Raw genomic sequence first — 14210 nt, forward strand, 5'->3', positions numbered from 1 at the left:
ATCCTCCTCCTCCTCCTCCACCTCCTCTCTTATTTTTCCTATTTCTCATTTTGTCTTTCTTTATCTTTTCTATTATGTTCTTCTTTCTGAGTTATTGGTTCATGGCTAAACTCTCTCTCCATTGGCTTCTTCCTATACACAGTTCCTCCTCTTCTTCTTCTGTTCTCTTTCTTGCTAGTTATTTTGTCTGTGTTTATTCATTCTGACATGTTTCTTATTCTCTGAGCAAGTTGTTGATAGGAAAAGTTTCTCTCAGTTTACTTCTTTTTCTACAGTGCCTCCTCCTCCTCCTCTTCTCTGGCTGTCTTTCTCGCTCTTCATTTTGTCATTGTTTATCTTTTCTAACTTTTTTTTCTGAGCAAGTTGTCAATAGAAAGTCTCTCAATTCGTTTCTTTTTCTACAATGTGACGTCTCCTCCTCCTCTTCCTCTGCTCTCTTTCTTGATCATCATTTCGTCTTTGTTTATCTTTTCCGACGTTTTTTTTCTGAGCAAGTTGTCAATAGGAAAAGTATCTCTTTCAATTTGTTTCTTTCTACACAGTGCCTCCTCCTCCTCCTCTTCTCTTGCTGTCTTTCTTGCTCATCATTTTGTCACTATTTATCTTTTCCGACATCTGGGTTTTTTTCTGAGCGAGTTGTCAATAGGAAAAGTCTCTCTCTCAATCCATTTCTTTTTCTACAACATTATGTCTCCTCCTCCTCCTCCTCTTCCTCTGCTCTTCTCTTCTCTTTTCTTGGTCATCATTTTGTCATTGTTATCTTTTCCCACATGTTTCTTTTTCTGGGCAACTTGTTAATAGCAAGTCTCACCATTGGCTTCTTTCTCTGCACTGTCCTTGTACATGTATGACCTCTCTCACTTTTTCACTGTTTATTATTCTCAGACTGTTCTCCTGTTTCTTGGTATCCACACACTTTCCTAGATCCTGTATAGAAAGTTCACTCATTTGTTTCTTCACACACACACACACACACACACACACACACACACACACACACACACACACACACAGAACATGGTTAATGTTCTTACAATGTGTGCTAGATCTATACATTTCTCTCCTTCTCTCCTCTTTCCTTTCCTTTCCTATTTTTTCTTCACACAAACACAGTTAACGTTCTTTCAATGTGTGCTAGATCTTTACATTTTCTCCCTCTCTTTTCCTCTCAACATATTCTAAGACACATTATCTCCTTATGTGTTGCTATCTAATTTTCTAGAAAGCTGCACAGACTTCTATTCACACACAAAAAGAACTTAACTTTTTCTAATGTCCTCTATATATTGGTAATTATTTTCATCACTTACATTACTACCTTCAAGTAACACCTATAAACTCTAAATAATGAGTCTTCCAGTATATATATAAGCTTATAGCCACATTTCAAACTGTTATATAGGAGATGATTATGAAGTGGTGTGAATGGACCACCAAGTTAATCATGCATATATCAACACAGGGAAGGACATATCAAACAGCCAAGCTCTTCCTCTCTCTCACTTACTCATTCAAAAACACACACACATACACATACACAAAGACACTCACAGCGCTATGCCAGAATGGAGGTCGATGTCAACGAAAAACACCAACAGTTTACACGACATAGCAAGGACTGTGAAGGAGAGGGGAGAGGCTGACAATTGTGCTGTGCTGGGGTGGCGCAAGACAACAACACAGGCAAGGTTATGAGTGAAGCTTAGAATCAGGAGACTTAGGGGAGTAGAAGAGGGAGGTGAAGGTGTTTAGGGAATGATAATGTAACTGAGGTGAGAAAAGGGAACATGAAGGTGGTATATAGTATAGTATTAGGAGTCATACAATCAAATGAACTGAGAGGACTAGGTGAGAGAAATCTTAGGGTACTGGGCAATAATAAAGAAGTACAACAGTGCCTGGCAAGGGAGACAAAGGTGTTTAGGGAGATACTGGAACCGAGGTGAGAGGAGGGATGTAAAAAGAGAGGTTTATGATCCATATAACAATGAAAAACGGTACTTACAATAGAGAATAACATAAAACAAGTAGTGTATCAATCCTGGTGCTATTGAGAGGGTAAAATGATAAGAGATTGGGAAATTCAAAAGGGATGAAAATAAAGAGGATTACGACCCCAATGACCATGAAAAACAAGGATTACCATACAAACATAAAACAGATAGCCCATCAATCCTGGTGCTATAAGGAGAGGGGGGAAAAGAGATAAAGAAATTCAAAAGGGATATAAAAACTGAGCTTTATGATTCTTATGACCATGAAAAACAAGGCTTACCATACAAATATAAAACAGATAGCCCATCAATCCTGGTACTTGAGAAGAGGGGGATAGAAGATAAGAGATGTCAAAAGGGAGGCATATATGATTCTTACAACCATGAAAAACAAGGCTTACATACAAGTATAAAACAGATAGCCCATAAATTCTAGTGCTATTAGAGGAGGATAAAAGATAAGGGAACAAAAGGGATGTCAAAATAGAGGCATATATGATTTTTATGACCATGAAAAACCGAACTTACGATACAGAACAATATAAAGTATGTGGTATATCAGTATTAGTGGAATAAGGAGAGGGAGAAAGAGATAAGAGATAAGGGACCAAGAAGGATGTCAAAAGAGAGGGATATAAGATTCTTAGGACCATGGAAAAGCTTACAATACAGAATAATAGGCTCGTCGGTGCTTGTGTTGTGAAGGGAGGGTAGTATGTCGGCACGAGAGGGGTTAGGGTGTTCGGGGGGCGTTTCTTAGGAGCGAAGGGCGACGAACTGGTTGAAGGCGTCCAGGATGTGTGGGTCGAGGTCCTGCGTGAAGAGTAGTGTGCTGAGGGTCTGGCTGTACCTCTCCACTTGTGTGTTGTGCTGTGCGGGAAAAAAAAAGAGGGAAAAAACAAATTAATAAGGAAGCTGGTTAGGTTAGCCTGTGCAAAGAAAGTAAGAAACACATAATAATAGTACTAAAAGGTCATGATAATAAGTAGTTTGCCTGATTCCAATGACATAACTTTCTCCCTTTTAGGATTAGCAGCAAAAATAAATAAACTGACCCCTCTTCCGGCCACCTCTTTGGATTCTTTTTAGGAGCAGCGAGTGGCGGGCTTTTTTTTTATACTATTGTTTCCTTTTTTATGTGCCCTTGAGCTGTCTCCTTTGTTGTAAAAAAAATAAATAAATAAATAAATAAATACTGTCATTACTACCACTACCACTACCATCATTAATACCACATAGCAAATATTAGCAGCTGGACACAAGGAATAGCACAGGTTTAGTATTGCAAGGCTGTGAATACCAACTCACGCCTCTGCATACCTACAGGATTGAGAAATGTGGCAGGGAGTGAGGGAGTGTGAGCGCATGACAACAACTGCTTCACTTGACAGGAGTGGTCGGGGGTGACTACTGATCACTCCCATGGCCCTGATATAGATAGTGACCCTTCTCTGCCTCCTTCTCCCCTCCTAAGCCCCCTAACATAGCACCAGGGCACACCACTCACCATCATGAAGATCTGGTGTAGCCTCCCGATGGTCCAGCGGTACCAGTGGGTGTTAAAGTCACGGCCATCTGTGTCGCAGCGCACCAAGTGTTCAGACAAGATCATGATGAAACGCTGGGGGGAGAGGAGGAAGGAGGATAGGATTAGTGGCTGAAGTGAAGGAAGGATAATAATAATAATAACGAATAATATATACGAAAATAATAACCAATACCATAATAAATAGAAAAATGAATAAGTGAGTGAGATCGAAGAGAATAACAATAAAGGAGGGAAATATGGAAAAAATAAGAAAAAGAGTGAGCTAGACACTGAAAAAAGAATAGAAAAAGAGGGAAAAGGACTGAAATAGAATAGTGAGATAGATTGGAAAAAGAATAATGATATGAAAGAGGGGAGGAAAGATTGAAAAAAGGAATACTGACAATAAAGACAGAGCAAGAGAGAAAAGAAATAATACAAAAAAAGGGGTAGAAAAGATTAATAAAGTGAGACATTAAAAAATCAACAAAAAGTGAGGGAAGAAAGGTAAAAAGAAAGTGGAAAAAAAAAGAAAAAAAAGAAAAGGGGGTGACCAAAAAAACACACACACTCACCTGGAAGATAATCAAAAACAGGTTCTTCTGGTCCGCCTGCGCCGTCTCCAGCTTCTCCTCCATGCGCTCGATCTCCTCCTCGCTGGGCCTCGGACGCTGCTCCTCCTCATCCGAAGAAGAATCGTCCGAGTCGTTCCCAGTCCTCCTCTCCCTCGCGTCATTCACCTCGCGCTGCAGCTTGGCCACGTGCTTGTTCATCTTGCGTATGGTGCCGTGCAGGATCTCCCAGATGTAGTTCCTGCAAAAAGCGGGCTGCGTGCCTCCTCCACTGTCCCACGTGTCCAGGGTGAATTATACTACGTGGTGGCAGGACTCGGGCATACAAAAACAGGGGTGGTGGAAGGGGGTGCTTGCTTGTTCAATCCCCCAGTGTATCCCCCTTGGGTGAATACTATGAGGTGGTGGAGCTTGGTGGAGTGGGTGGGTGGTTCAGGTATACAATAATGGGGGGTGGTATGGCAGTTTTTTTTTTTTTTTATATATATATCAAAGGCGGCTCAAGGGCAACAAAAAGAGTACAAAAAGGAGAAAAAAAGCCCATTACTCGCCGCTCCCACAGAAGTAAAAAGTAAAGAGTAGCCAATAGGGAGGTCAATTTCGGGTGGAGAAGAACTGGTGGTTGTTTTCCTGATCTTGGTGTGTAATACTCGGATGAATACTAAACGGTTGAGTGTCCAGGCCTAAATAAAATGTGGATGGTGGTGGCACGGCAGGGATTGCTTGTTTGTCTTTTCAGTTTCACAGTGAATACTAAGATGTGGAAGAGCTTGGTGAAGGAGAAGGAGAAGGGAGAATAAATTTGGGACAGGAGGGAGGAGGGGTGAAGGGTTATGCCAGGAAAGAAGTGAGGAGGTAGAAAGATGGAAGGAAGGAGGAAAAGGAAGTGTGTTTGATGTTGTGGTTCAGTCATACAAAAATGTGGTGGCAGAGGTTGCTTGCTCAATCCCCTGGTCAATGTGTGGGTGAATTTCGCTTGTGTGTGTGTTTTTTTCTCCCTTATGTGTGTTGTTTTATTTGTTTTTGTTTTTAACCAGAAGAAGAAGTCAAGGAAAGTTTGGAAAGTTTTGTTTAGTCGGCACAACATCTGTGGTCGTATGCCAGAGAGAGACAGAAGGGAAAGGAAACAGATCCCAGGAGACGGGACACAACCCCTGATTAATACCTGGTACCCATTCACTACTGGGTGGACAGGGGCGTAGGGTATCGGAATGAAGAGTCAAGGGCAACCATAAAAACAATAACCCATAAAACTAATGTTCCCCCCAAAATACAGTAAAATTCATTCCCCTCCAGGGCATCATATGTTGAACTGAGGAATAAATTTAGCCTTTATGGACACCTGTGCTGCAAGAGGTCTATTCTTAGCAAATGCCTGTCAGTGTGAAATGATCAACAGATATACATAGGCAAGGGAAAATGAGAGGAGATTGATTACCGTACTTGCAGAGCTGTGGATAACAGATGATAGAAACAGAAGGGAGTGAAAGAAAGGGGTGTTCATCTTACTTAATAAACTCTCTCTTACTACCTTTCTTATGATATTCCTAGACAAAACATAAACAAGGTGATGGTGTCTTCCTTCATGAACTCTGAGGTCTGATATAATAAGCAATATCAAGAGAAAGCAGTGGGGAAAGGGGTGTTAATCTTACATATTACACCCTTGCTTACTGCCTGTCTTACTCTCTTCCTAGACAAAACGTAAACAAGGCAATGGTGGTCTTACTTCGTGAACTCTGAGGTCTGATATAATAAGCAATATCAAGAGAAAGCAGTGGGGAAAGGGGTGTTAATCTTACTTATTACACCCTTGCTTACTGCCTGTCTTACTCTCTTCCTAGACAAAACGTAAACAAGGCAATGGTGGTCTTACTTCGTGAACTCTGAGGTCATCTCCTTGCTGAAGATCCAGTTGGCCATGGAGGCGCAGCTGACGATCTGTGTGCGCAGGAACTTGTCGCACAGCATCACCACCATCTGCTGGTGCGTCGACCACACATCGTGCATCTCCTTCAGCACCAGGATCTGTGCCTCCTCGTTGTTGCCCACCAGACTCTCAAACACCTGGTGATGCGTTACAAATAAGATGATAAATGAATGAATGAGTTACAAAACAAATGAAAAAATAAACTAATAGATGAAAAGGATAATATTTCCACACAATCCACAAACACCTGATGAACAACAGGATACAAGAAGATAATGAATGGATGAATGAATAACAAACCAATGAAGAAATAAATAAATGAAAAGAATAATAAAATCTCCATACAGTATCTATAAACACCAGCCTGATGACCACCAAGATGAGTCACCACACTGAAATCTCTTTACCTGATCAACAAAACAACTGACGACCCCCCACATGAGTTAGCATGAAAAAATGAGTACTAAAAAAATATAAAAATAAACTAAAATAAATAAACATCCTACAAAACTAACAAAACAAGATGAATCACGGTCTGGTCCTCCAACATACAGAACCACACACACAAAAAAAACATAATATCTCATTGACAAAACCCAAATAAACACAAAAACAAGCCCTCCCTCACCTTCAGAAACTTGGAGATGCCGGCAAATGCGTGGGAGAAACTCTTTGACCCCAGGTGGAGGATGGTCTGCACGAACACCTGGATCTGGAGGGGGTTGTGTGTGGGCTCAGCGTCCTCGTTCTCCCTCAGCAGCGGGTTGGGCAGCTCTGACAGGGCCTGTAGCACCTCTGTGGTCATCCCCTTGGCGCGGATCACGGACTCCAGCCTCTGTGCGGTGTCCAGGCCGGGGATGTCTGGTGGGGTGGCAGAACGGTTGAGGAATGGTGGTGATGATAATGGTGATGATGTGTGTTTAAAATTGGTTGAGAGATGTTAATAATGATTGTTATGATGTGAAAGTATAAAATTAGGGATATGGAAGATAGAAAAGGGAAGAAAGAAACAGATGATAAAATAAATAGTAGAAATGAAATGTGTATAAAATTGAAGGGAGGGAAAGAATAATGTAAAAGGACACTCATTCTTGTTAAATATTGGCTTTGAGTTGTAAAAAGTTAATAAAAAATAAAATAAATAAAAAAACAGAAAAACAACAGCATAGTGAATGAGTGGCTTCTAAGATCATCAAAGCATCCTTTCAACAAGCTTTTTAGTTTTCTCTTTCTATTTTGCCCTAATGTTGCCTTTCATGCTGTGAAAAAAATATAAAGTCTAACCACTACCCCTCCGAACAACTCACCAGCTGTGTCGTTGGCAAACTTATACACGGGCTCAGGCTTCATGGGCACGAAGCAATCAAACTGTTCTGGCACCACCTCGGCTATCCTCTGGCGGTAGGACAGCCTGAGAGGGGGAAGAAAGGGGAACATGTTACTTGATGCTTAACATAAGACTATACAGCCAATAACAATGCACAACTATATGAATGCCCAACACATGACAATGCTGAATCCTTCCCTCCTTATGACACATTCTATCTATCTGTAATAGAAGCATACACTATAGCTGTGAGTGCCCACCCACCTCATGGCCTTGAGCAGCACCTCGATGATGAATTTGGCCCTGGGGTGCATGGGGTCCAGCTGGGCCGCCTCCAGCCAGTCATCCCAAGACCACTTGAACTGGAAGTTGCTCAAGTGGTAGGCAAACCAGTTCACAAACCTGAAACAAACAAAAACTCATTAGAATTTTAATTCCTGATGAGGCACTCCTAGTAATGGGTCTTACTTCTGTTTCCTCCTCTCCTGGCCTTTCCTAATTGTCTTCATTGTTCATCATCTTCACAAAATACAAATAAAAATTACAAAATCCTCCCAGCTTCATTCTCTGGCACCACACCCAAGAACAAATCCCCCACCCTCCCTCCTTCCTACTCCAAACACACCCGTTACAATAGCACTCAGCATTTAAACAGTGGACTGAATCACTAAAGTTAGGGACATCATTTGCAAAATCAGAGATTCATGCTCACCTGTCAAAGCAGCACACATTCATGGTGTCGATGCGGTCAAACAGAAGCTCCACAGCCTGAGCCAACACCTGTGAGACGGGACAAAATTACCATTATGCACCAGCTTCAACCACAGACACACAAACAACAACAGATGATAAATAAAAAGAAGAATTAAAAGTATTGCAACCATATCCAGTGTTAACAGCATTACATCTTAGCCATAAATGATAGAAAAGAATGCAGTGTAAAGCAAGACAATAATCACATCATCTTTAATACTGAACAAAGAGTGAGAGATTGATTTACTGAGGTACGCAATCATGGTGCCGCAACTACAGTGATCATATGGTGCCAAGAGAGTCAGAGCGAGAGAGGGAGTGACCTGGGGCATGGTAGCGGGCTGAAGCTTGCACAGTTCAATGAGGAGTGAGCCGTAGCAGATCTCGATATAGCGCGGCTGGGGCAGGTGGAAGAGCTCAGCCATCACCACCTCCACGATCATGTACTCCAGCGGGATCTTGTGCTTGAGGGGGAAGTCCAGCAATACTGCGGCACTGTAAGGGGAGGAAAAAGATTGAAAAAATGGAATGGTACTAATAAAAATGCCTTTTCTTTACATAAATATTGCTAACACTAATATTAAACTAACTATCTATCCATGCAGTCACCGAAAACATTGTCACACCCATCATCATCATCATCATCACTCACCACTGCTTCCTCTCCTGGTGGTACTCTTTGATGATGTTGTGCAGGTGCTCCTCAATCAGGTAGCGCTCGATGGAGTGGGCGCCGGGCAGCACAGGGCCCTCAGGACAGTCAGTGTAGTCAAACAGCCTGGAACACACACATGGACAATCTTACACACTAGTAGTCATACATAGCAAAACAGCCTTATGAAAAAAAATCTTGTGTAGTCAAATATTCTTAGACGATATCCATACACACACACACGCACACACACACACACACAAAGAGGAGAGAAGAGAAAGAGATCTGATTGCAGTGTACAGGGCAATGAGGGATATGGAAAAGAGTGCTAGAGATGACCTGTTTGTCTGTGATTTTTTTTTTACATCAAAGGACACAGCTCAATAAAAAAAAAAAAAAAAGAAAAAAAAAAAAAAAGCCCGCTACTTGCCGCTCCTGATACTAGAATATACTAGAAATACAAGAGGGTAAGGAAACAAATGATGGAAAACAATGTGCCTGAGAGATATAGAGAAAGACAGCTCTCCTCATAGATGCACTGACACCTCGAATAACCTCAAAAAGATTTAATGATAACCAAAACTATATGATTTTAAAACTAAACTTGAGAAACAGATTTGGAGTGTAGATCATTTCCTGTATATCACAACTAGGAGGTAAACACACACATACACGTGCACACAAGTCCCTCAGCCCCTCACCCACCTGAACACAACCCAGGGGAAGGGGTAGGTGTTGTCTGCATGGTGGGGGGGCAGTGTGAGGGGAGGGATGTTGTGCTGCAGGGCCTCGCACAGAATGGAGTCAAACGCCACATAGGGTCGGGCGATGTGCTTCTCCTGCCACATGTCTGAACGGAGCTTGCAGATCTGGAACAGGAAGGAGGGACTGAGAGGGAGGCTTGCATATTTCAGTTACTGTGGAGGAAATGGGGGAAAAATACATGAGGAAAGATTAGAGGAATACACGAGAATTGAGAAAATGCTAGAGGAAGTGAGATTGGAAGGAGAATAATGACAAAAAAAGAGGGAAAGAAATTGAAATAAAGAATGTCAATACAGAGAGCAAGAGATTGAAAACAGGAGGATAAAAAAAGGAAGGAAAAATCTTGAAAAATATTATAAAAAAGTGAATGAGAAATTGAAAAACAGAACAATAAGAAATATGAAGTAATGAAAACTTAAAGAAAGGACAAAAGAAGTGAATGAGAAACTGAAAAGCGAAAGACAAAAATAAGGGAAGGATATTGAAAAACTGAATAACACAAAAAAAGGGGGAAGGGGAGTAGGTACGAGGAGTGTCTAGCCTCACCTGCGCCCACAAACAGTCCAGGTATTCCTCCTGTGGGTGCGGGCGGTCCGAGCGCCACACCCTAAGGCCCGGCATGTGCTTGCGGGTGCGCTTCCTCACATAGATCTCGATGTGCTTAAGGAGGCGTTCCAAATCCTGTTCCTTCTTCTCGTACAGCTCCCGTCCCACCCACGGCAGGCAGCTCAGCACAGCGTAGACGTATGTGTCACTGCGCACTGAAAATAATATATAAATAAATAACAATCAGATTCCTCCTACAAAAAAATGCTAATCAACAACTGAGTGGAAATGAGGATACTGAAAAAAGAAAGAAAGTTCAGAGAAAAATATAGGAGTGTAAGTGAAAGGAGGAGTCAAGGAGAGGAGAAAAGAGAAGATTAGCATAACATAGAGGAGTAAAAGGAAGATTAGAAGTACAGAGAGGAGATGAAAAGAAGATTAGAAGTACACAGGAGAGATAAAGAAGACCAAAAGTACATGAAAGGGAGAATAAAGACAAATAAAGAGAAAAAGAACAGTAAGATGATGAGATCAGAGAGTGCCAAAATAATGATAATCAACAACTCATGACTCAAGCAAAGGAGTGGAGAGAAGGATACTGAAAAAAAAAAAATAAATAAATAAATAATAATAATGAGAAGAGCATAAGCAGAAGAGAAGTGTAAAGAGAAAAGAAAGAGTATGAAAAAAAAAAAAAAAAAGGCAAAAGAGAGAACAAAGAGTAGAGGGTAAGAGAAAGAAGCAGAGTTAACCATATACTTACCCTGGGGAGAGTTATCATCCTTCGCTGTGTCCAGGAAGGTGTGGAGAAGCTGGAGGAGCGAGTTGGTGGAGATGACGTGGCAGTTGACCAGGTCCGAGAAGAAGCGCAGGACATAGCGAGCGGTCTTCCACATGCACGCCTTCAGGGCCTCCTTCAGCTTGCGTGCCATCATGTCCACGAACTGTACGTTGGGGGGAGGGTTGTGTTAGGCTAGGTGGGTTGTATATATAGTTGTGCAAGATCAGGTAAAGGTTAGGTTAATTTTATGATAGGTAGTTTCAAGTTAGGTTTATTTTAGATTTGTCATTTTTACTCTAATCTATGGTAAAGAGAGGCTTGTGTTTGGTTAGTTTCTTTCTTTAACAGCAAAGGAGCAGGTAAAAGGCAGAAAAAGGATACAGTAAAAAGTCTGCTATGTTGCAAGTACCTAATAGTGCATGTTTCAGGATCTGGATAGGGTTAGGTTAAGTTTTAGCTTAGATTAGTTATATGATAAGATAGGTATGCTTCCAGACAAGAACAAAAAATAAGTAAGATCTGGGAACACAAGGAACAAAAGAGTAACCCCACAAGTTCACCTCTCCACCAATATTGTAATTCTTGGCAATGAGAAGGGCAAGTTAAGGTTAGTAAAGTTAAGTTTCATGATAGGTATGCTAACAGAAACAATCAAGAAAATAATAAGATCCAGGAACATGAGGAATAAAACAAACCTAAAACAGTAGCCTCACAAGCTCTCTTCTACACCAGTCATAATTCTTGGCTTTGAGGAGGCTGAGTTGATGTTCATAAAGTTTAATGAAATGAATAGAGCTAATAGAAATGAATGAATGAAAAATAATAGTAAGATCCAGAATCAAGAACAAAAAACAGTGACCCCACAAGCTCACCTCTCCGCCAAAGTTGTAATTCTTAGCATTGAGGAGGCCGACGAGGGTGGTGTAGATGGTGGTCTTCTCAGGCATCTTGACGGCGCAGTCGCTCAGGATCTTGAGAATCTTGCCCTTGTAGTTGTTGATGTCAGCCTCAAGCACACTGGCCAGGCCCTCCAAGTTACTCTCCAGGGACGATGTGCTCTGAAGAAGGTGGAGGAGGTGATGTTGGTGGTCAAAAAATAAAAATAAAATAATAAAACAAATAAAAAGGACAAATATCATAAATAAATAAAAACTGTAGTGGTACTGATAATGTTTTACTGTGTGTGTGTGTGTGTGTATTTACCTTGTTGTAGTATACAGGATTTTAGTTAATATTGCATTGTCCTGTCTCCATATCTACTTTTATCTAACGTACGTCTTGCAGCCATGTCTGTGTTCCTTGCTACTTCCACTTCCAACTCTTCTAAGCATCAATACTTCCTTCTTTTTTTTAAACTAAACCGTGTATGAATGTATGTGTGTATATCTGCATATTTACCACCTGTTCTAAAAATAAAACTATAAAATGATATATGTATAGGTCACTTCTCCTCCATCTTCCTATGACAAACTCTTTCAATAGCTCAAATTGCTTCTGAATAATCTCTTTGAATTCTCAATCACTTTTCCTAATGGGGTCTTTTTCTCCCTGTTAATCTTGCTTGTTTACCCTTGATTGATTCCACTAATGCAACAAATAATAGTAATAATAATAATAATAATAATAATAATAATAATAATAATAATAATAATAATAATGAAAAATCCACTTGACGCTCAGACTCACCTTCTCTCCCACCCTGATGATGAGGGACTCCAGACGGTCCTCAATCTCGACGGCATCGGTGCGGCGTCTCTTGCGGTCCCGACCGGAGTCTGTTCAGGCGAGGGAAAGAAAACAAAATGAATTAGCAAACCTCCATTATTAGCTCTATTATTTCCTTTTGTCTAATATACACTACTCAGACCTCATAATTAACTTGCTATCTTTGAGTTCTTTTATTTCCTTTTGTTTAATCTACGCTACTAAAACCTCATATTTAGCTTACTGTCTTTGAGTTCTGTCTTTTTTTCTTTTGTTTCATCTACGCTACTAAAACCTCATATTTAGCTTATTGCCTTTTGAGTTCAATAATTTCCTTTTTGGTAAAGATTCGTTTTAGGTCCGTGCCAGTATCTCATAATCTACTTTATGAAACATCACTATCTCTTCATATATCTTTTCTACAAACTTTCAACAGTCATGGAAATGCTTTGAAAATCCAATTCAAGGACATTTCTTTACTCTCGAAAATAGGGGATAATGTTTATGAAAGCGCGTCGCCTCCTCTGGCGGTGGCCGCGGTGACACTGCAGCCGCTGCAGCCGTAAAGTAGCTTGCAGAAGGTTTAGGGTCGGGAGCATATTTAAACTACTCCAACCGAACTTTACGACCTACTAACGGGGGGGCTGCGCCCCCATCAACTCCCCCTTCTAACCAGGGGGGGGGCTACGGCCCCCATGGACCCCCCCCCACGTATATGTGACTTATTTCAGCGAAGAGGTATTTCTCGCAACACCGGCTGCAGCGTCGCCGCAGCCGTCGCCAGAGGAGGTGACGCACTTTCGTAAATATTATCCCCAATTTTCAAGGGTAAAAAAAAAATCATTGAATTGGATTTTCAAAGTGTTTCCATGACTGTTGAAGGTTTGTAGAAGAGATATATGAAGAGATACTGATGTTTCATAAGGTAGGTCATGAAATACTGGCACGGACCTAAAACGAATCTTAACCTCCTTTTGTTTAATCTATTCTATTATTTCCTTTTATCTATTATTTCCTTTTGTTTTATATTTTCCTTTTGTTCTTATGTTCCTTTTGTTCTATTATTCCCTTCTGTTCTATTATTCCCTTCTGTTCTATTATTCCCTTCTGTTCTATTATTTCCTTCTATTCTATTATTTCCTTTTGTTTAATCTACGTTACTCAAACCTCATATTTAGCTTACTGGTTTATCTACGCCATTCATCTCCCTACTGCCTTCCTTCTTATTATTACCGCACATAAATCACCCTTAATCAATGATCTAGGGCGGCCAGGTGAGCAAAAAAACGTAAACAGGTAAAGATAATTTCGTGGGTCCAGCTTCCCTTCACTCTTGGGGTCAGAAGCAGCCAGGCACATCTTTCACCCTTTTTCTCCCTCATCTAAAGCTTAAAAGAGGGTTATGTGTCATTCTTACCGTACTCCGACATCTCATCAAACTTCCTGCGACTCATGGCGGCGGTGTGTGGTTCAGGGAGGCGAAAAACACGATAAATATGAGAGTGACGCCACGCAGAGCAGCAAGACGGTGGGGACGGGGCCAGGATGCATCTTCGGCGGGGTGCACAGACTCGGCACCATTATTAAGGGGTATTTTGCCTGATTTTTGTGTTTTTGTGTCTGTATTTGTTTTTTTTTGAGTGTTTGATGTGAAGGAA

The 14210-nt window shown here is 41.0% G+C and overlaps 1 protein-coding gene across 2 annotated transcripts; it reads right to left on the reverse strand.

Moving 5' to 3' along the window:
* Positions 1-963: 963 nt before the first annotated feature.
* Positions 964-14120, reverse strand: LOC127004988 (nuclear cap-binding protein subunit 1-like). 2 transcript variants are annotated; one of them, XM_050873396.1, is made up of 16 exons: positions 13970-14120; positions 12535-12623; positions 11721-11906; positions 10831-11011; positions 10068-10282; positions 9462-9625; positions 8757-8882; positions 8428-8599; positions 8064-8131; positions 7616-7753; positions 7332-7435; positions 6653-6885; positions 5971-6161; positions 4098-4335; positions 3502-3615; positions 964-2864 (listed from the first exon to the last, which is right to left on the reverse strand). In XM_050873396.1, the coding sequence occupies exons 1-16, from the start codon at positions 14004-14006 to the stop codon at positions 2751-2753; spliced, it is 2370 nt and encodes a 789-aa protein (XP_050729353.1). In that variant the 5' UTR covers positions 14007-14120; the 3' UTR covers positions 964-2750. The 2 variants fall into 2 exon arrangements, with proteins under 2 accessions (XP_050729353.1, XP_050729352.1); XM_050873395.1 differs by having other exon boundaries at positions 4098-4365.
* Between the last annotated feature and the right edge of the window lie 90 nt (positions 14121-14210).

This window comes from Eriocheir sinensis, chromosome 29 (assembly GCF_024679095.1).
Source record: "Eriocheir sinensis breed Jianghai 21 chromosome 29, ASM2467909v1, whole genome shotgun sequence".
In the NCBI taxonomy this organism is placed as follows: domain Eukaryota; kingdom Metazoa; phylum Arthropoda; class Malacostraca; order Decapoda; family Varunidae; genus Eriocheir; species Eriocheir sinensis.